The 19,143-nt window shown below is 47.9% G+C and overlaps 2 protein-coding genes and 1 non-coding gene across 4 annotated transcripts in view; 2 read left to right on the top strand and 1 right to left on the bottom strand.

The window, feature by feature from the left end:
- The window catches only part of RNF122 (ring finger protein 122), a 40,607-nt gene extending 37,136 nt beyond the window's left edge, over window positions 1-3,471 (top strand). Inside the window, exons 5-6 of one of the 2 annotated variants that reach the window (XM_056860733.1) lie at window positions 1,495-1,574; window positions 3,333-3,471. In XM_056860733.1, the coding sequence (XP_056716711.1) occupies window positions 1,495-1,574; window positions 3,333-3,447 (195 nt within the window). In that variant the 3' untranslated portion in view covers window positions 3,448-3,471. Of the gene's footprint in view, window positions 1-1,491; window positions 1,575-3,332 lie in introns of both variants that reach the window. The other variant, XM_056860732.1, reaches the window with a different exon arrangement.
- A 6,117-nt stretch (window positions 3,472-9,588) lies between these two features.
- On the bottom strand, window positions 9,589-9,686 carry LOC130487521 (small nucleolar RNA U13). The gene has a single exon (XR_008933801.1). It is a non-coding gene; the product is annotated as a small nucleolar RNA U13 (small nucleolar RNA).
- Window positions 9,687-10,677: 991 nt separating this feature from the next.
- Window positions 10,678-19,067, top strand: TTI2 (TELO2 interacting protein 2). Its single transcript, XM_056860891.1, has 7 exons — window positions 10,678-11,360; window positions 13,549-13,735; window positions 15,014-15,106; window positions 15,809-15,996; window positions 16,121-16,264; window positions 17,641-17,803; window positions 18,948-19,067. Exons 1-7 carry the CDS (start codon window positions 10,678-10,680, stop codon window positions 19,065-19,067), a joined length of 1,578 nt encoding a protein of 525 aa, XP_056716869.1.
- Window positions 19,068-19,143: the final 76 nt, after the last annotated feature.

Below are 19,143 nucleotides of genomic sequence, written 5' to 3'. Positions count from 1 at the left end.
GGCTGTTTCAGCCTAACCTCGCAGACCGATACACTGCCCACATTCTCAACACACCAGCTGCATTGTGTAAACACACCCTGGAGGTCACCCACAATGTAGGCACAATTTTATTCATCATGCGTCTGACAAAATGGGCTCTGGCTCACGAAAGCTGAAGCCGTGGTAAATTTGCTGGCCTTTAAGGTGCCACAAGACGCTTGTTGTTTTGTTTTTGACCGATAAGCCCTCAGTAGAATGCTGACAGAATACATCATAGAGTTGGACCACCAGGGTCATCTAGTCCAACCCCCTGCACAATGCAGGAAATTCGCAACTACCTCCCCCACATACCCCCAGTGACCCCTACTCCATGCCCAGAAGATGGCCAAGATCCCTTCCCTCTCATGAACTGCCTAAAGTCATAGAATCAGCATTGCTGACAGATGGCCATCTAGCCTCTGCTTAAAAACCTCCAGGGAAGGAAAGCTTAACACCTCCCGAGGAAGCCTATCCTACTGAGGAACCGCTCTGACTGTTAGAAAATTCTTCCTAATGTCTAGAAATGTCGGAGTGCATGTAGTAAGACCCCTTTTAAATCCTCATGGCAAAAAATCCTAGATGAGAAACTGGCGTTGTTGGGCTTCTTGCAGGATATGTTATCAGATCTTGGGAAAACTGAAGCTTTTGCCAAAATTAAAAAGCGCATTAAAGAGCTTGATTATAACAGCACTACTTTTCGTGCTCGTCGTGTCTGTTCATCCCAGTTCTTCGGAATATCCCCTCCACGTGGTCTGCCTGCTTATACATATTATCTAACAACTCCTCGTCTCTGTAGAGCTTTTTGCTTGGCTAGATTGAATGCTAACCCTTCTATGGTAATGCAGGGCAGAATTCTGAATATACCATACTCAGACAGGATCTGCCGTTGCTCTACTGGCTCTATTGACTCATTAGCCCATGCCCTTTAGGAATGCCGCTTTTACGCTTTTACTTTTTTCGATCGCACTATATTTCCCCCCTTTTAATATACAAATCCAGTGCCTCTGTGACTGACATAATGCCTTTTTTACTAAGTGATAGGGACCCCAAGGCTACATTGTCAGTGGCAAGATTTGTTTCAGTCCTTATATCCCTCCAACACTAGATATATGCTGCTCAAGATCAATTGATCAAGGAGCTTCTAAGGGATAAAAGGAAAAAGGAAAGGAAAGGCATGTAGTAAGAGACCCTGGAATACTCTGTTGCTCTGGGAGCCTCCAGGGTCAAAGAAACCTTCCTCAAGCACAGAGAATGTGGGTCCAGGCCCCATGCCGCAGCGACTGGCATCAAATGATTTGGCAGCACAATGACTGGAATGTGCCCTTGATGCTGTTTTTATTCCGTGCGTGTCTTCATTTCCCACCAAGTCCGAGTGAACGCGGGACCCGCCTTTCGCAGCGGGTTCTGCGCCAGCTGAAGCGCGGTCCGGCTTTGTAACTCCTGCTGATTCTATCTCCTTTTCTCTTCCCACAGCAGACTTGTGCCGTCTGCCTAGAAGACTTTAAAGTGAAAGATGAGCTGGGAGTGTTGCCATGCCAACATGCCTTCCACAGAAAGTGAGTAGCTGCCAAGGACAGCCCAAATAGCTCCTTTGTGCGCCCGGCTCTGCCAGCCGCCCGGCGCTGGCTCAACGTCCTTTGTGCCTGCAGTTGGGAAGGGGAGGTGGGCAGTTCCACTGGCAAGAAGCCCGACTTTAAGGTCTCTTGGGCCAAGAGGCTGAGAGTAGGCCTCAGCCGGAAGCTTCCTGGATTGTGGCAATGAGGAAGGTGATAATAATAATATGGGTACCACTGGCGACATATATTATTGTTATCGGAGGATGAACCCCTCAGTGCCTCAAGTGCCAGAACTGTGGGGATGAAGCCTCCAGAACTATGACCTCTTAGGTTAGACTTCCAGCCACCCTTAGTTAATGCATGTTGTCCAGCATTTCCTGGAGAGAAATCAGGAAACTGGGGAAGTGGGGAATGTGGTGTAGCAAGTTAGAGTGTCAGACTAGGATTTAGGAGACTCAGGTTCAGATTCTCACTCTGCCATGTATCGCACTGGGTGACCTTGAGTGAATCCTTCTCCTTTTCAGCCTCACCTGCCCCACGGGGTTGTTGTGAGGATAAAATGAAGGAAGGGAAAACCATGTGCACTGCCCTGAGCTACTTGGAGGATGGGCGGGATAAAAATTCACTGGCTAGTGAGCTATAAGGGCAAAACAGATGGTAGGTTTTCCTCTTCAGCCTTTTTCTACCTGCTCTCCGCCTGTGGTACCCAGGTGAAGCCAGCGTCCAAGCATTTTGCTTCCAGTGCCCCATGGGAGATGAGAGTTGTGCCTGTGATGTTTTACCCAGCTTGGGTACCTCAAAATCATATCAAGGGGGTCCCCTTAGTGGTTAAACCTTTACACTCTTAAGGTACAGAAGCATCCAGTTGTAGGAAGTAGTGGCACAAACCTTTGCCATCCCAAAGCTGTCATTTGCCCCTTTCTCTTCGTGTACTTCATATGTTCTCTGGGCTCTTAGGAAGGAAAAACTAGATATGATAGAGGGATCGATCCCCATGAGTTTATTAAAATTGGGGGATTGGAGCCTTTTCTTTTTACCACCATCGTGTCACATCCCGTTTGGCCCTAACATCCAGCACTTGTTGGAGGGCCGATGGTGCATTGGTCACTAGCCGGATCTGGTTGGAGCATGACAGGCCATTGACCAAGCAGCTGCCTATTGCCACTGAGAGTTTTCCATTCCCATGCATGACAGTGGTCCTTTTACAAACGGTGTGTTCTTCGTGATAAACCACATGGTGAAAGGAAGTCGTAAATGCATTGTATTAACTTGTGGTTGGGACAGCAGTTTTTACATTTCTTTTTTCGTGTAGATAGAGTTTATCCTCTTTGCAGTTCAGAGATGTAGGCCCTGGAGGCCACCTGCAACATAGGTGGGCAGTTTTGAGCGGAGGAGCAAGAATCACTACAGGAGTTTTAAAAGGGTTGAATGACTCAAACTGTTCCCATTTTTTGCCCAGGATGATTTAAGGCCGCTTAATCCCTGACCTGGATTGCCCAGGATAGCCCGATCTCATCACATCTTAAAGGCTAAGCAGGGTCAGCCCTGGTTGGTATTTGGATGGGAGACCACCAAGGAATATCAGGGTCACTATGCAGAGGCAGGTAATGGCAAACCACCTGTGAACATCCCTTGCCTTACAGGCCCAATGCAGCCACATTGGGCCAGCCAAGATAAGGATGGTTCAGCCTCTGGACAACCCTCCACAAAAAAAAGAGTCATAGACAGGTCCTCTCACTGTCTCCTTTTGGCCTGCAGGTGCCTTGTGAAGTGGCTGGAAGTCCGGTGTGTCTGCCCCATGTGCAACAAGCCCATTGCAGGCCCTGCAGAGCCTCACCAGAGCATCGGGACCCTCCTGGATGAGCTGGTGTGACGTTCGTCTCCCCCCCCCCCCCACAGCTGCTGCCCCATCGCATAGCCTCTGCTAGAGCGGACCGTTGTCTGGAGGCTCTACACTTAACGCTTGCTTCCCAGCCAGAGACACCTTTCGCCGGGTATCATCTTCTCCCTCCTAGAAGGAGGGAAAGAAGGACCGTGCCGAGTGCCAAGACGAAGGGCGAGCAGGCCTCGCTGCCCGTCTGCAGCCTGGGAGCAATCCTAAGAGGACGCCGGAGGATGCCAAGAGCCAGGCGTCACCGTTCTCTGATGAACAAAGGGCTTGGGCCAGAGGACGGTACGTATCTCTGCCGCCAGATTTCTGAAACTGGACACTTTGGGTCAAAGCCGCAAGCTCCAGCAGCCAGCGCAAGTCTTCCATCTCGGAATTACAACCAACAAAAGGCAAATCGCTCAGCATCTCTTACTTCTATTTTTAGCCTGCCTAATACCCCTACACACACACTTTTGTAACAGAATGTCAGGCCTCTGCCCCCATTGTGGGGCCACGGACTCATCCTTGGAGAAAGGGTCCCTTTTCCCAATTCAGAAACAAGAGCTATCGCTGGGGCGCTGCTGGACCCAGACCAATTTGCTAGGTTCTGCTCCGGTTCTTCTCTACAAAAACCTACAGTCTGTGTTTACAGATGGAAAAGCACTGTGTGCGCTGCTGAAGATGCTCTCCGTCCGGCTAGCAGAAGGGCAAGGTGGGTCAGTCTTTGCACAGGGCTCGTGTCTTGGGCAGGTGGGAAGGGGCCACGTCTTGACTCTTGGCCATTCCTCATTGGCAGCTAGCGGGGAAGGAGGAGGCATCGTCAGGAGAAAGAAAGGCAGATTCTTCTTTTTGATGCGGAAGATGGGTGGGATGTATTTTCTTAAGTGGCCTTTGAAGTTTCCTCCCCCTCCCCTTCCTATTCTGTCCTCATACAGGAAAAAAACAAATAAATCTTTCTCTGGAAACCTGCATGTTCGCATTTCTGAAACTTCACTCTTGCACATCTGAACTGTATCTTTTCTGCCACGGGAGAAAGCAGCTTAGGGAGGGGGATCTCCCTCCCCCTCCCCATCATTATTCTTCTGCTCAGAACAGCCATTACATGAGGCTGCTTTTCATGGGGAAAAAGCTCACCGAGAGGCCATTATATCCACCTCTCCCACCCAGGCTGTTGTCACACACGTTGGATAATTATTTATTTATTAAGCAGCCTTGATGTCTACTGCCAGTGTGGTGTAGTGGTTAAGAGTGGCAGTCTGGAGCGGTGGAGTCTGATCTGGAGAACCGGGTTTGATTCCCCGCTCCTCCACATGAGCGGCGGAGGCTAATCTGGTGATCTGGATTTGTTTCCCCACTCCTATACACAAAGCCAGCTGGGTGACCTTGGGCGAGTTACACTCTCTCAGCCTCACCTACCTCACAGGGTGTCTGTTGTGGGGAAGGAAAGGGAAGGTGATTGTAAGCCGGTCTGATTCTCCCTTAAGTGGCAGATTCTCCCTGCCCCCTTTCTGCTCATCAAAATATGCCCCTGAGCTGAGGCTCGCAGCTAAACTGCAGCTGAGTTTTTGTTGAGCTAAAAACGCTCTGTGACAAAGCTAAAGAGGAGCTGAGCATCACCATTCTGAAGGTGGCGCTGAGCTCTGAACCCCTTCTCAGTTGGCTTCACAAACTCTGCCTATAGCCGGCGCACTGGGCTCCTACTTTACCTTATCTGCACCTTGAGATGATATGCACACTATGATAAATCTAAGAGGAGTAACTGGACAGCAATCTTAAGGATGCTTTCCTAGGAATAAGCCCCACTGAATACAATGAGATTTAATTCTGAGTAGACTTACTCAGAGTTGCTCTCAGTCCGTAGCTGCTAAATAATGAGGTGGGTTAAGGGTTAAAAAGACCCCTGCTGCTCTAGATAATTCTAGATGGGTTGGTCTATAGCAGCAAAGAAAATGAGTCCAACAGCACCTCAAAGTCTAACAGTTTATTCCTGCCAAAAATTTAGTGAGTTGGAAGTTTGGAACTCACTTCATCAGAATCAATGGAGTGTAAATACATCAGGCTGGCGTACATACACAATGGAATGATGGAGGGTGCGATCCTAAACACACTAAGGAGTAAGCTCCAGAGATCACTGTAACTAATTTCTAAGTAAAATATGCTTAGGATTGCACTGCTAACCCCTTTATTGGTAAGTACAATGAGACTGTGGTTGGAGCATATTAACGGGTACGTTAATCTTGTTCAGGCTTAAAGCAACTGGGTGTATGATGAAGATGTAAAAACAACCAAAGGTAACTGTAATGCGGGGGGTGGGGCGGATTTTGAATGGGAAAATAGCCAGCAGGGGAAAGAATTAATCAGCCCTTCTAATTATTCCAGGTGAGTAGCCATGTTAGACTCTAGTAGCAAGGTAAAACAGGAGTCCAGTTAAAGACTTAACTTTTATTCCAGCATAAGTTTACTTGAGTCAGAGCTCATTAATACTAGAATTAATACTAGAATTAATGTTCTTGCAAGACATTACAAAGTTCTTGGATTTGTTGGTGGACAACAGGAGGACTTGGTAGCAGATACACTACGGGGGTTTTGTGCCTCTGAGATGCACGCTCACACTTCTGTGCTCATGACCACAGGGCAAAGGAGTTTCAGCCTTCAACACATACCATTTCCACATCCTCAAACTGCTCCCATAGAGCCACAATTGGCTTGGGTGTGAAATCACATTTCTTACATGGCTACAAAAGCACAAAATCCTGTCACGCATCGGACATTAAGCCCTCATGTTGTCCACCAACAAACATAACAAATGTGTAATGTGTAGCAAGGCCCTGGGGAGGGAAGGCAGCATGGTATAAACCAATCTCGGAAGCTAAGCAGGGTCAGTACTTGAATGGGAGACCACCAAGGAAGACTGCAGAGGAAGGCAATGGCAAATCACCTTTACTCTTCACCTGCCTTGAAAGCCCCTTGGGGGGGTTGCCATAAATCAGCTGTGACTTGATGGCACTTTATACGCACGTACAGCAAGCCCTGAGCCTTTCAGATGTCATGGGACTTCTGTTTATTTTTCTGCTACTTTATTGTGGTTTTTCAGGAACAAGGGAAAGGAATTCCTTTTCTATTGTATTGCAACCTCCAACACCAGTTGGTTGCTCAGAACAGCCCAAGTGGTTGGTGGGAGGGAATAGTTGTCAGTTTGGCTGGGATTAAAGCATGAGCCCTAGTATCAGGAGTAGTTTCGTGGGTCAGGTAGGGAAGAAGCTCAAGAAGACAAGAAGCTGAGAGAGGGAACTTGGGAAAATGTCTGGCAGAAGAGTGTAGAATGGGCAATGAGGTAAGAAATGGGAAAGTTGCTGAAGGAGCAGAAGGTGGTGGGGAAGGCAGAGGAGACGGGCTTTGAGGCAAGGGCATGCTGAAGACACTCCTCAGCAGCTGAGGTGGAAAAGGGCGGTCTGTCTGGAGGAAGTGAGACAGGAATGCTAGGGAAGTACAGAGGTCAGGCTAGGATGGCCAGGGATCAGATCATCACTAGTCATGCTCACAGCCTAACCTACCCGCACATCAAATGGAGGAAAGGAGAACACTGTTCACTGCCCTGAGCAGAAGGGCAGCCTGGACGTGCAGCAGGTAGACAGAGGTTGGCCAAGAGACATGGTGGCAAAAGGAAGCTGAACAAAGCGTGCTGGCAGCTGAATAGAAAAGACCCCAGTCATGTGGTGGAGACATGAAGGAGCCAAGAGGAAATTAGGCCTGGACAAAAGCCTCATATTGGTGGAAGAACAGGAAAGAAGTAGAAATATGGGGGAGGGTGCTGAGAGTTACAAGCCAAAAGGGAATCAGGCTTTTAGGAGAAGAGACTGTTCTTTTAATGAGGTTATTTCACCAGTAAAGAGCTGTGTTGGAAGGAGAATCTGCCAGTATGCAGAATTGTAATGGTTCATATCACTGTGATGCACATATTTTTCACACCACAATTGTTTGGCTGCAGGCTTCTTTGCATGATACAGCACAAACCCCCTGGCATGGGGAAGGAGTTCTAGCAATGAGCTGCAGTGAATTCCACCTCTGCTTAACTCCAGATGTGTTCCCACATCTAAGGCAAATCGTGTCCTAGAAGAGAAGCTCTGCTTGCAGCTAATAGTCATGATAAGCAAACGGAACCTCCATGTTCCCAGGCTGTGTACCTCTTAATACCAATGTGGGAGGGGGTCATCAGTGACCAAGCTTTTAATTTCCCCAGAACTTTTCGCCATAGGGCTTGTACAATACAAGTGAACAAAAAGAAAGAGGGAAGGAGCTAGAAAGATGTTTGGGGGCACGATGGACAAGTTCCTGCTCAGTTTGTAGCATATTAAAGTGAAAGGCAAAGAACAGAAGAAAAATGTGAGAGTCAATGGGGTGTAGGAGTTACAGTGTCAGACCCAGGTTCAAATCCCCTCTCTGCCATGAAGCTCACTGGGTCAATTTAAGAACATAAGAACGTAAGAAAAGCCCTGCCGGATCAGACCAAGGCCCATCAAGTCCACCAGTCTGTTCACACAGTAGCCAACTTGGACCAGGCACTTACAGCCTAACCTACCTCACCAGGTTGCTGTGAAGATAAAATGGAAAGGAGAATGATGTACACTTGAAGAAGGGTGAGATGAAAATGTACTAGATTAATAAAATAATCCTTATGTCACAAAGGTGGAGAGTAACTTCTGTGAAGCTGGAGCTCAAGAGCAGAGTATTAAGTTAGGCAGTATTAAGTTATGGTTGGAAGGCAAATTAAACACCTACCGGTACCTCCTAGGAAGGTCTGATTTGAAGATCATTTTCCTTCAGTTCAATTAATGCCTTCTCGCAAACAATAAACACATAAAGATGAGAGAGCTGTCTGAGTTGCGCTTATGTATGTACATGTTTGAAAAATAACAGTAGGAAGAGAGAAAACAGGTAACATTGGAACATATTATACATTTGTATGGAGATGGATCACAATGGGTAGTCATGTTAGTCTGCAGCAGTAGAAAAGAGCAAGAGTCCAGTAGCACCTTAAAGACTAACAAAATTTATGGCAGGGTATGAGCTTTAGTGAGACACAGCTCACTGTTATCTGAAGAAGTGAGCTGTGGCTCACAAAAGCTCATACCCTGCCAGAAATTTTGTTGGTCTTTAACGTGCTACCGGACTCTTGCTCTTTTCTACTACTATAGTGTACATTCGGTATTGTTTTGTGTTAGAAGAGGGATTTTTTTAAGAGTTGGGCGAAAACGCATGGGAGGTTTTGCCTCAGATTTGCCGTTCTTGAGATGCACACTTTCCGCATCTGAATTCTCAGAACTGCATGGGGGCTTATTTTTGAGTTTTGAGAAGTTGTGTGTGTGTGTGTAAAGTGCCGTCAAGTCACAGCCGACTGCAACCCCTTTTGGGCTTTTCATGGCAAGAGACTATCAGAGGTGGTTTGCCAGTGCCTTCATCTGCACTGCAACCCTGGTCTTCCTTGGTGGTCTCCCATCCAAATACTAACCAGGGCTGACCCTGCTTGGCAGCTGAGATCTGACTAGATCAGGCTAGCCTGATTCCCAGAATTCGGCTGGGGGAAAATGTGCATTTAGAGCAGGGGTGGGGAACATCAGGCCCAGGGGCCATATAAGGCCCACGAAATCATTTCGTTTGGCCCTTCGTGGGTCCTGGCAGATCTCTAGCTCAGAAGGAACTAAGACTGGTGATCCACCCCCTCCCACGGACAGGATTAGCCTCTACTCAAGATGGATGTGAGTTTGTTTTGCCGAGAAAAAAAAACCTTCCCCCGAGCTGCTAGGACTGCCCAAGAATAGAGCAGGCTAACTTTTAAATTGATAATCTTGTATGGCCTGCGAATAATATTATAAATATCGAAATGGCGGTTGGCAGAAAAAAGGTTCCCCACTCCTGAGAGCTGCAAATCCAAGGGAACACCTCCCCGTGCTTTTTCGCCCTTTAAGTTTAGAGAGCTGGAAATTAATCTACGGAAAAGAAGCAATATTGCAAAGTTTAAAAGTTAGAAATCAGTAAGGAATATGTTATATAATAATAATAACTAATACAAGTGGAAGGAAGAAAAAGATGAACCCCATAAATTAGTTAGACGCTTGGTGGTTAAAAGAGAAGGCTTTAGGTTCGAATCAGATGGGTAGTGTGCCCCGTCGTAACAATCGGGACGGCACATTTCACGCAGGCGCGTGCACAACCCACTCATCACGTTAAAGAACCTGAAGGATCGCCACCTCCCGCCCCGCGTCGGCGGAGCCAGTTGTTGCCCTGGACTTTCCAGCCACAGCGACCACGTCCCCGGCCCTTTCTCCCTGATGCCACCACTCTCTCGCCTTCATATCCGAACACAAGCTAAACTTCGTCCTCTTCCCTTCGGCTCGGTCTTCTCCAAATGTTCTGGTTTCTCACGGATTGCTAGAAACCACAGTTGTCATTAGACATGCTAATATATTCATAAGTGGCTCCTCCTCCTCCCCCCGCCCGCTGTTCCAGGAGCGGTTTGCGACAGGGTCGTGAAAAAAAATCTTTGGTGCTTTACGGCAGCGGGAGAATGCGGCGGGCTCTTGAGAGGAGGGAGCCCTCCCGTCGCCACGGGTCTTTGGGAGCAAAGCGGCGTCAAACTGGGAAGGAGAGCTGCGGCGTGCCTTTCTAGGACTAGGGACGTCTTTCCACCAAGAAGAGACGCGGATAGAATCACCATAGAAGCTGCGTGGTGTGACGCAAGCGGAACTTCCGGTAAAAAATAGAAATTGGCCCTAATTCCGGTGCCTCTCTATCCCGTGTCATCTCCATGATGAAATCCCATCTATTGGATGTTAAAGTGTGTGGGGGGGGGTTAAGATTTCGGTGTCTGTTCTAGGCTTTTTCAGACTCTATGGCTAGAGTCCCCTCAAAGGACTCGACCTTCCGGCTTTGGAACCGAAAGCAGCCATTGGCCGTGATAGGCGGCGGCGGAGCCGCTCTGTCGCTTCACGTCTCTATGGTGAGCGCTCTGATTTCTAGGTCTGGGATGGAAAACAAGTGGTAACCAATTCGGTGTGACACCGGATGCGTCTGTTAGGCCTGCACCCCCCCCCTTGGACGGCTCCCCTTGAGAGACAGCTAAGCGGGTGGAGGGAGAGGCTGGGAGATGGGTGTCCCACGGAGGGCAGCAAGCGTGGAAAGTGCGTGAAGTTTCTTTCTTAGAGGACGCCCGCACCCGGGAGGCTGTTCAGAGCCATGGAGCAACCTTCCCTGCTGAATTCCCTGCAGCTGGCCCTCCCAGGGGAGCAGGGAGCCCCCGAGTACCCCCCGGTAGAGCAGGTCCTCCCCCAGTTTCTGCAGCTTTTTGCAAGTGTGGGATCCCAGCATGCTGGTAGCAAAGCCAAGGCAGGGATGGTCAGAGACCTCTTTGCCATCTTGGAGGCCGGGGACTTTCAGTGGCTGCTGGGGGGTAGCCAAGGGAATCCCACCCCGGTTGTCCTTAGAGACTTGGTGGTTGCACTGAGCGTCTATGCTGCGCTGCCCCAGCAGGAACACGAGGGAGGAGAGCTCCCCAGCAAGGACCCATCCTATGCTGCAGCTGCCAGTCGGGCAGCAGATGTCAGCCTGGTTTTCCAGAGCATCTTGGCCAAGGTGGCAGCGGCAAAAGGCTTGGAGGAACTGGGATGCAAGGCAGTTGGCTCAGCGGTTGGCTCCGTCTTGCGCCAAGTGGCAGGGCCCATGTATATTTTTGCTGTGACTCATGCGGCAGAGAAGCCGTGGAGCAGACCCAGGACTCGGTCCCTGGCCCAGGAGCTGCTGGAAGATCTGCTTCAGGTTTGCGGCTACCAGTCGGTCCCTGAGTTCCTCAGAGGGGCCACTGAAGATGAAGAGGGTTGGTTTGCGGTGGTGATGCAGTGCCTGAAACCAGAGTTGACCAAGTGAGTGGACACCCACTGAAGGGCATCATGGAGTCAGAGGGAGGAAGCTAGAGAATAAGGACTTGGGGTGGGGGGCTTTAGCACACTAGTGTTTTCTGCCCTGTATCCTGTGACAGCTGATAATTCTCAGTAAGCTGAGAACTGAGCATTTCTCCCAGACTTGTTCAGCTTCATCGTAGGCAATTCAGTTTCCCTAACACTCTCCTCAAATGAACAAAAAAACCCAGCATTAGATACTCTCATAGAGATTTTCTGAGGGATGTGGTATTGTTCATGTGCTTTGTTTCTCCAGGGCAATGTCTTATGCAGCAGCACATTTCCAGCCACCTCTGAAGCATCAAAATTCCCCCCTTCCCTCTTTTCTGGCCCCAGAGAATCAGCAACCTGAATCTGCAGAGAACCTGGTACATAGGAAGTGTCTTATCATGTGACTATATCTTTGGAGACCATCAGATGGAGACAGGAGTCCACGTGTATTCACCTGGCCTAGTAGCATGGATGTCAGCATCCAGGTGGGACCTGGGGGTCCCCAGAATTACAGGTCATCTCCAGGCTACAAAGATCAGTTCCCCTGGAGAAAAGGGCTGCTTTGTACGGTAGCATTGTACTCTACTGAGGTCCCTTTACCCCCCAAACTCTATCCCCAAATCTACATGACTCCCAGCCTGGATCAGATAACCTTACCACCACCCCCATCCCCTCCCGGTGGCCAGGAGGAACCTGGCAACCCTAGCTAGTAGCCATTACCTGTGGTACCCATTAAGCCTTCCCCCAAGTTCTCTGCCTGCCCCTTGGGAAAGGGGTCTTGCCTCTCACTCTCTGCTGGAATTTGATGGGCAGCTGAAGCAACAAAAGTCTCCTTGCTTCTATGCAAAAGCACAGCTCAATGTGAATCAAAACAAATCCTTTCCAACAATTTATTTGTGTTTAGCACAGGACTTAGGGGTGGGTACCGTATTTGCTGTCGTCTTGTCCTGGACTTTGAAGGGAGGCAGCAGCGGTGATGATGGCCCCCAATTTAGGAAATATGCCCCCCTCAGGTCTGTTTGTGTTATTCTCCTGTCTCATTTTGGTGGCAGGTGAGAGCTGCTTTGTCACCAATTGTTTTGGGAGTTCGTTGGATAATTACCACTGTCTATTCTGTTTTGGCTTTTACACTTGCATTTTTGTAAGCTTTTTTGTCAAAACATGGTCTAAATATTAAATGAATAACACATTGTTTCTGCTGGACTTCGGAGAGACTGTGAGATAAGATCCTGATTTTTTTTCTTCATTTTTTCCTAGAGGACTTCAGGCAGGCTGTTTTATTACCAGGACTCTTCGCTTATTTTTATTTATTTACTTAATTTAGAGCCCACCTTTCTCTTTGAGATTCTAAGCAGATTACAAAATCTAAAAAACTCCGGCAGCATAAAATATCCCACAAATAATGTCATAGGACTAGGATTGAAGAGCTGGAAAACACTGTGAACAAACTAAACCTATTTTAGGCATGACATAGCATATTGCAGAGAGTATATGCTGCACTTCTCCCATTCCAACTGGTTTGTGATGTGTGGAGAACTCAGAGGGGAGGGGAAAGATGATATCTGCTGTCTGTAAGAGGCCGCCACCACAGCTGAAGGTATGATCTCCACTGGCTACCATCTTAGTAAACTTTGCATACTGACAAAATTGCTCCTCTGAACTGCCTCGTCACTGAGAACTTAAGTATATTAAAGATTTATGTAAAAGCTTCTATGTGTGTAAAGATGGCCCCTTAAAACCTACTGATGTTTTGGGCAGAAGAAGGGCTGTGGTCCCTGGGAACTGAGGATTGTTCTTCAGCTTCCCCATCCCAAGAGGCCTTGGAGACAGGAAGCCTTTGGGGGTGGTCCTCTGGGCTTGATCACTGCTCACTTGCTGTGTCCCTCCAAGTGAAAAGCAGTCACATGTTTTATTCCGTGCCTCCAGGAAAACCTCTCTGAAGGTGTTCAAGCTGGATACTCCCAATCAATGTTCATCTGTTTCTCTCATGTTGCCGTCATCACCTTGTGGGTGAAGGTGTGCCTTGCTTGAAAGTAAAGCATGTTCTATGTTGAAAAGCTCCATTTCTACCCTCTGGTCATGGGTTGATTCAAGGCTACATCAGATACCTGGATGATGTGATGGGAGCTTGGGAATAACAGTTATTTTTGATCTCCATCAGAGAAACGTGGCAGCGCAACCCAGCCACGAAGCATGTGTTTTCATGGACGCTCCAGCAGGTCACTCGACCCTGGCTTGGCCCCCATTTGGAGAAAGTTCTGCCGCCATCGCTACTCCTGTCGGATGACTACCGGGTAGAAAATAAAATCCTGGGCGTGCAATGCCTGCACCATATCATTCACAACGTGGTAAGGAATTCACACTGCCCTCTCTACCAACACTGCAGGCACTATGAACTGGGATCCTCCATTGGGGGAGGACATTGAGAAATGGCTTTGTTGCCTCTGTTGTCTTATATCTGATACATTTTTATCCCCACCCTTCCTCTAAGAATTTCAGGTGGTATTCGTGTCTCTCCCTTCCTCGTTTTATCCTCACAACAGCCCTGTGAGGTAGGTGAGGCTGACTGGCCCAAGATCATCCAGCAGGATTAATGGAAGTAGGGGTTCAATCCCAGGGTCCAGATCCTAGACTGACACCACGCCTTTTCCAGTGTTATATAACATTTAATTTAATATCTAAATTCACTGGTAGCCTTACCTACTATGATTATATGAGAACATTTCTATCCAAAAAATACAGAATTTATTTTCTCCCTCGGATTTTATTTTTTTCCTACCTCTTAGGTGGCAAAAACTAAGATATTATATGTTATTGTAGCATAAGATACAGCAGTATGCAACACTTTCTGAAGTATTGGGTATACTTGTGATTTTGTCTTACACAAAATGAAACCTCTTATACTTCTAAATTCCATAAATATGCCTAATAGTACAATTTTATTTGCCAAATTATAAATGATGTATTTTATGTTAAGTTGGTAAAAGAAGCTTAGGTTTGGTAGGAGAGTTAGTGTTACATATATTTCTGAAAACAAGGTTTTTTTCCCCCATGAGTTCAAAATTTCCGGAAACCTTACATCTCTGTCCAGGAAGAAATGTTAAAGCATTTGGGACTTTTCCTCATCTCCCATAATAGTAGAACTTGGGGGGGTCACAGACAAATGGAAGTATTCCACACAATAAATTTGTGGAATTTATTGCCACCAAAGGCAGTGCTGGTAAGTTGATGGCTTTTCAGGTAAGTTGATGGCTCAGGGGCTTTCAGCGTGGTGGCTAAACGGCCCTCCATGATCTTGAGACAATGGCTTAGGGTGCGGCTGTTCTGAGTTTTCTGTGGAAGCAAACCCTTACATAGGGTTGAATCCAGTGCAAAATTTCTGTTTTTGCGGAAGCACAAGAAAAACGTCACCAGTGTCTGTAGGTGACATTCCTTCCATTCTGTTACACAATCAGTTCATGTTAGATCCTGGCCTTAAAGGTCCAGTCAAAGCTCTTGTCACCACCCGGTGTTCTGGGGTATGGAAGAGGGAGGAACCTTGCCTCTTTTGAGGAACGTCTGTTTGCAAAGGAATGGATCCCCAGCCCAGCAAGTCCCGTTGTCGCAACTGCTTCCTCTCGTTGCAGCCAGGAGCTGATCTCTGCCAGTTCAACAGGGCACAGGTTGTGCACCACGCCCTCTCCAACCATCTCTACAGCAAGGAGGCCCAGCTCATGCAGGTAATTTACAGGGGGGTGGGGGGTGCGTGCACCCGAGTCTTCTATACTCTCTGCTGAACTAGCCAGGTTGATGGGCCAAGGATACATATCCTCTTCCCTCCCTAGCCTCTAATGTTAGACACTGGTTATTCTCTGGTGGTTTCCCAGTTTTGAAAAGGAGTTGGTGGCTCTGAGGTCATCACTGGTGTTTCTAATGGTAGAAGCTACTTAAACAGTGCAATCCTAAGCAGACTTTTGATAATGCACGTTCCACTGACATCAGTGGGGGTCTGCTTCCGAGCCACTTGTGTCTAGGATCAGGATGTATGCAACCAGGAAGCACAAGTAGAAGCTTAAACCTCTCTAGGATGGATCAACCCATCGCAGACTGATCTTGGTGAGCTAGGGAAATTGATTTCCCCTCTATTTTACAAGGGCCTGGGTTCAGGAAAAGAGCAATAACCAATTTATAGAATCAGAGTTGGGACTACCAGAGCCATCTAGTCCAACCCCCTGCACAATGCAGGAAATTCACAACTACCTCCCCCCCATACCCCCAGAAGATGGCCAAGATGCCCTCCCTCTCATGATCTTCCTAAGGTCAGATCACAAGAGGGATCTAACCTTCAGCAGATCCTAAGGGATCTACTGCAGAGGATTTACTGCCCTTAAGAGGAAGACTTGAAAGCCCATAGGTTGACTTCATCCTTGTTACTGAAACAGGTTGTGTTGCCATGCTTACTGGACCTGCTGCCAATCCTGGAAAGGGCCCCGGGACGGCCGTCCCGCCAGCCCCCATCTGCTGTGCCCTCTGACAAGGTGCTCCGGCTGGTCTTGACCCATATGGAACCAGAGCACCAGCTCGCTCTGCGGAGGGTGTATGCCAAGAACCTGCCTGCCTTTGTTGAGAGGTAAGCGATGCATCTGCCAGCCCTTCTCCCCATTGTACTTCGCTTCTGTGGTTGCTGTTGTTGGTTTTTTGCAAGCAAGCAGCCCCTCTGCAAGCTTCTAATCTTTAACAAATTCTTTTGAGAGGCTGGGCATCCAGATCGCCCGTCATCTGAAGAGGCTGCAGCGGGTGATTGTGGGATACCTGGAGGTCAACGATGGACCAGAGGAAACAGCGAGATTGGCAATGCTGGAAACATTGAAGCGGACCATACAGCACGCATGGCCCAGGTACCTTTTTAAGCCCGCAGCACCACCCAGCATCTGTATGCGTCTGTAGTTGCATAGTGCTCTCCAGCTAAAAAAAGTCCTTAAAAAAAAAAACTTTGATACCAACCTCCTTTGATAGTTTCAGAGAACAGCAAGGTTAGTCTGTAGTGGAACAGCTAGATTTGAGTCCAGCAGCACCTTAGAGACCACCAAGATTTTTGGGATATAAGATTTTGTGAGTCAAAGCTCCCTGCAATCTGAGGAAAGCAGCTTTGACTCTGGAAAGCTCAAACCCCGAAAATCTGGTTGGTCTCAAAGGTGCTGCTGGGCTGAAATCGAGCTGTTCTGCAGAAGGTGCTTGAACTCCTCCCCCAACTCCCGTGACTGAAATACTGGCACTGTGCGAATGACTCCTGATGCTTTTGCTCTGCTACCCCAGCCTTGTCTCAGACCTCTGATTTGCTGGTCAAATGGCTGTAATAAACGAAATGAATTAAAATGACCTCTGATTTCCTTCCTACCATTGAAAAAAATGTTACTGGGGAAAAGAGTTGGTTTTTATACCCTGCTTTTTTCTACCTTTAAGGAGTCTCAAAACGGTTTAGTCGCCTCCCCCCCCCCATACACACACACACACACACACAACAGGCACCTTGTGAGGTAGGTGGGGCTGAGAGAGTTCTGAGAGAACTGTGACTGGCCCAAGGTTACCCAGCAGGCTTCATGTGGGGAATCAAACCTGGTTCTCCAGATCAGTCTGCTGCTCATGTGGAGGAGCGGGAAATCAAACCCAGTTCTCCAGATTAGTCCACCACTACACCTTGCTGGGTCCATGAAACTCCATAGGCTAGGAGCTCCCTTTGAAAGGAAAGTGTCGTGTGCCTCAGGAAGACAAGCTTGGGAGTATCCCTATTTTACAATTCAGTGAGTGCTAAGACACAGCCCTGCAGATAATTAAGTTCCATTTTGCAGGCAACTTAGAACATCTTCCACTTATCCTAGGCCTCTCGGTGGTGGAATGGCGTTCATTTAGGATGTCAGCAAGGCCCCTGTGCTTGTGGTTTTTTAGAGGCTTTTCAAAACAAATGCATCTGTGAACTGTAGTCATTTGATAGGATCTGGCTTTCGTAAGCAGAGCTTAGAATGGCTCTGAGGCTGGGCAGTACTAGAAGAATAATGCTATGGCAGTTCTACTCCTATTTAACGGAGTAGCTCACCTTCAAGTCCTTTTGGAAAACAAGAAGGCTAGAAGTGTTAAACGGGATACAATATTCAGTCAATGAATTTGGCAGTGGCTGCCAGACTGCAATTGTGCCTAGATCCTCCTGGGATAGAAGCTGGCTCTGCAAACAGCTTTCCCATCAGACTGAGCACTGTTCACCATCACCTCCTTTCAGAATGACGTGCCGTCTCGCTGTCCTCCTCCAAGCGTTGCTGAGGCTCATGTGGGACACCGTCACTGACAGGAGCGCGACCCCTGAGCCGGTGACAGCAGCACTGCTGCAGGGAGCCACAGAGTGCCTCCTCTTGCTGGATCGGTGTTCCCACGGCCAGGTGAAGGTGAGTGAGACTAAGAGAAGCATCTGACATAGGGGAGAAGATAAGCAGCCTTGTTTTTTTAAAACACGAGAGCAGACAGCCATGCAATATCTGCAAGTGGCTTCTGCCTTGCGTCTGTGAATCTGTCTCCACCTGCTAAAATGCAAGGGGTGAACTCCTCACACAGAGTGTGTCTATATGTCTGTTCATAAGGGAAGGGGCTGTGGCTCAGTGGTAGAGCGTCTGCTTGGCATTCAGAAGGTCCCAGATTCAATTCCTGGCCTCTCCATCTAAAGGAACTGGGTAGAAGGTGATGTGAAAGACTTCACTTGAGATGCTGGAGGGCCACTGTCAGTCTGAGTAGACAATACTGACCTCGATAGACCGACGGTCTGATTCAGTAAAAGCCAGCTACATGTTTTCATGATAGGCCAATGGTCTGATCCAGTATAAAGCAGTTCCTTTAGCAGCTCCTTCATTCATGTTAGCTGGTAACCTATTCAGTTAAATCAGAGGTTTGACTTTCCCCTGGTCCCCCTGTTTTGGAACTACAAAGTCTGAGGTACCAGGCTGTTTACAAAAAAAAACAACTGGAGTAATGGGTCAAGCTTCTCATAAATTTTACTCACAGTGTGAGCTATTGAAAGTGTTTGGGAAGCCAAAAATTCAAATTCCTTGGAGCGAATCTTTAAATATTGTTTTTTTGTGAAATCGGTTTCTGGAGGCTTAGGTGTTGAGGAAAAAGATATTTTAGTCTCATTGGTAATAGTTGTGTCTGTTAATAGTGGAGCTTTATCATTGGGGAGTAAAGGTAAATAATGATTTGAGCTGATAGGGGGAGAACGAATATCTAGGAAATCGTCCATTCTACTTTGTTTTCTTTGGGGTGCTGAAAATAAAGCAGTTGCAGCATTGCCGCCCTCTGTTAACCTTTAGACTCCACCTTGGCTAGTGGGAATTCAGTCCTTTGTATGGTGAAATTTCAGTGTGGAAAGCTGTTAGTCCTGTGGAGAGAGGAAGCGCTTCTGGCAGCGTTGGGAACACGGCACAAATATTCTGACAACCAGAGGTGACGCATCAAGCTCCCTGGGGCACGAAGATGCCGCAGAATAAAAGGGGATGGCTTTCTGCTTCTAAGGGGACTATTTTCCTCTTTTCTTTCCAGGTTCTCCTGCAAGGAGTCCAGCTCAGCTGTCAAGATGACCGCCTTAAGGAATGCCTCAGGAAAGTTGAAGAGGAGCCTGTAGAAAGTTTCATTCCGACAAATCCCAAGAGGGGGGTTTAGTGAAGAAGAAAATGCGTGCAAGGTTGGAACAGGCACCCTCTAGCTTTTAAGAATCTCTCCTGAAAGGGTTTTTTTG

Source organism: Euleptes europaea, chromosome 14 (assembly GCF_029931775.1).
Source record: "Euleptes europaea isolate rEulEur1 chromosome 14, rEulEur1.hap1, whole genome shotgun sequence".
Taxonomy (NCBI): Eukaryota; Metazoa; Chordata; class Lepidosauria; order Squamata; family Sphaerodactylidae; genus Euleptes; species Euleptes europaea.
Note: the sequence above shows the minus strand (reverse complement) of the source record. Positions and strands in the feature narration are given on the sequence as shown.

Excerpts from the sequence above, each read along its gene's own strand:
- TTI2 (XM_056860891.1), top strand. The coding sequence starts at position 10,678 with ATGGAGCAACCTTCCCTGCTGAATTCCCTGCAGCTGGCCCTCCCAGGG. Across the intron at positions 15,107-15,808 it reads AGGAGGCCCAGCTCATGCAG|GTTGTGTTGCCATGCTTACT; the intron begins GTAATTTACAGG and ends TTACTGAAACAG. Across the intron at positions 16,265-17,640 it reads ATACAGCACGCATGGCCCAG|AATGACGTGCCGTCTCGCTG; the intron begins GTACCTTTTTAA and ends ACCTCCTTTCAG.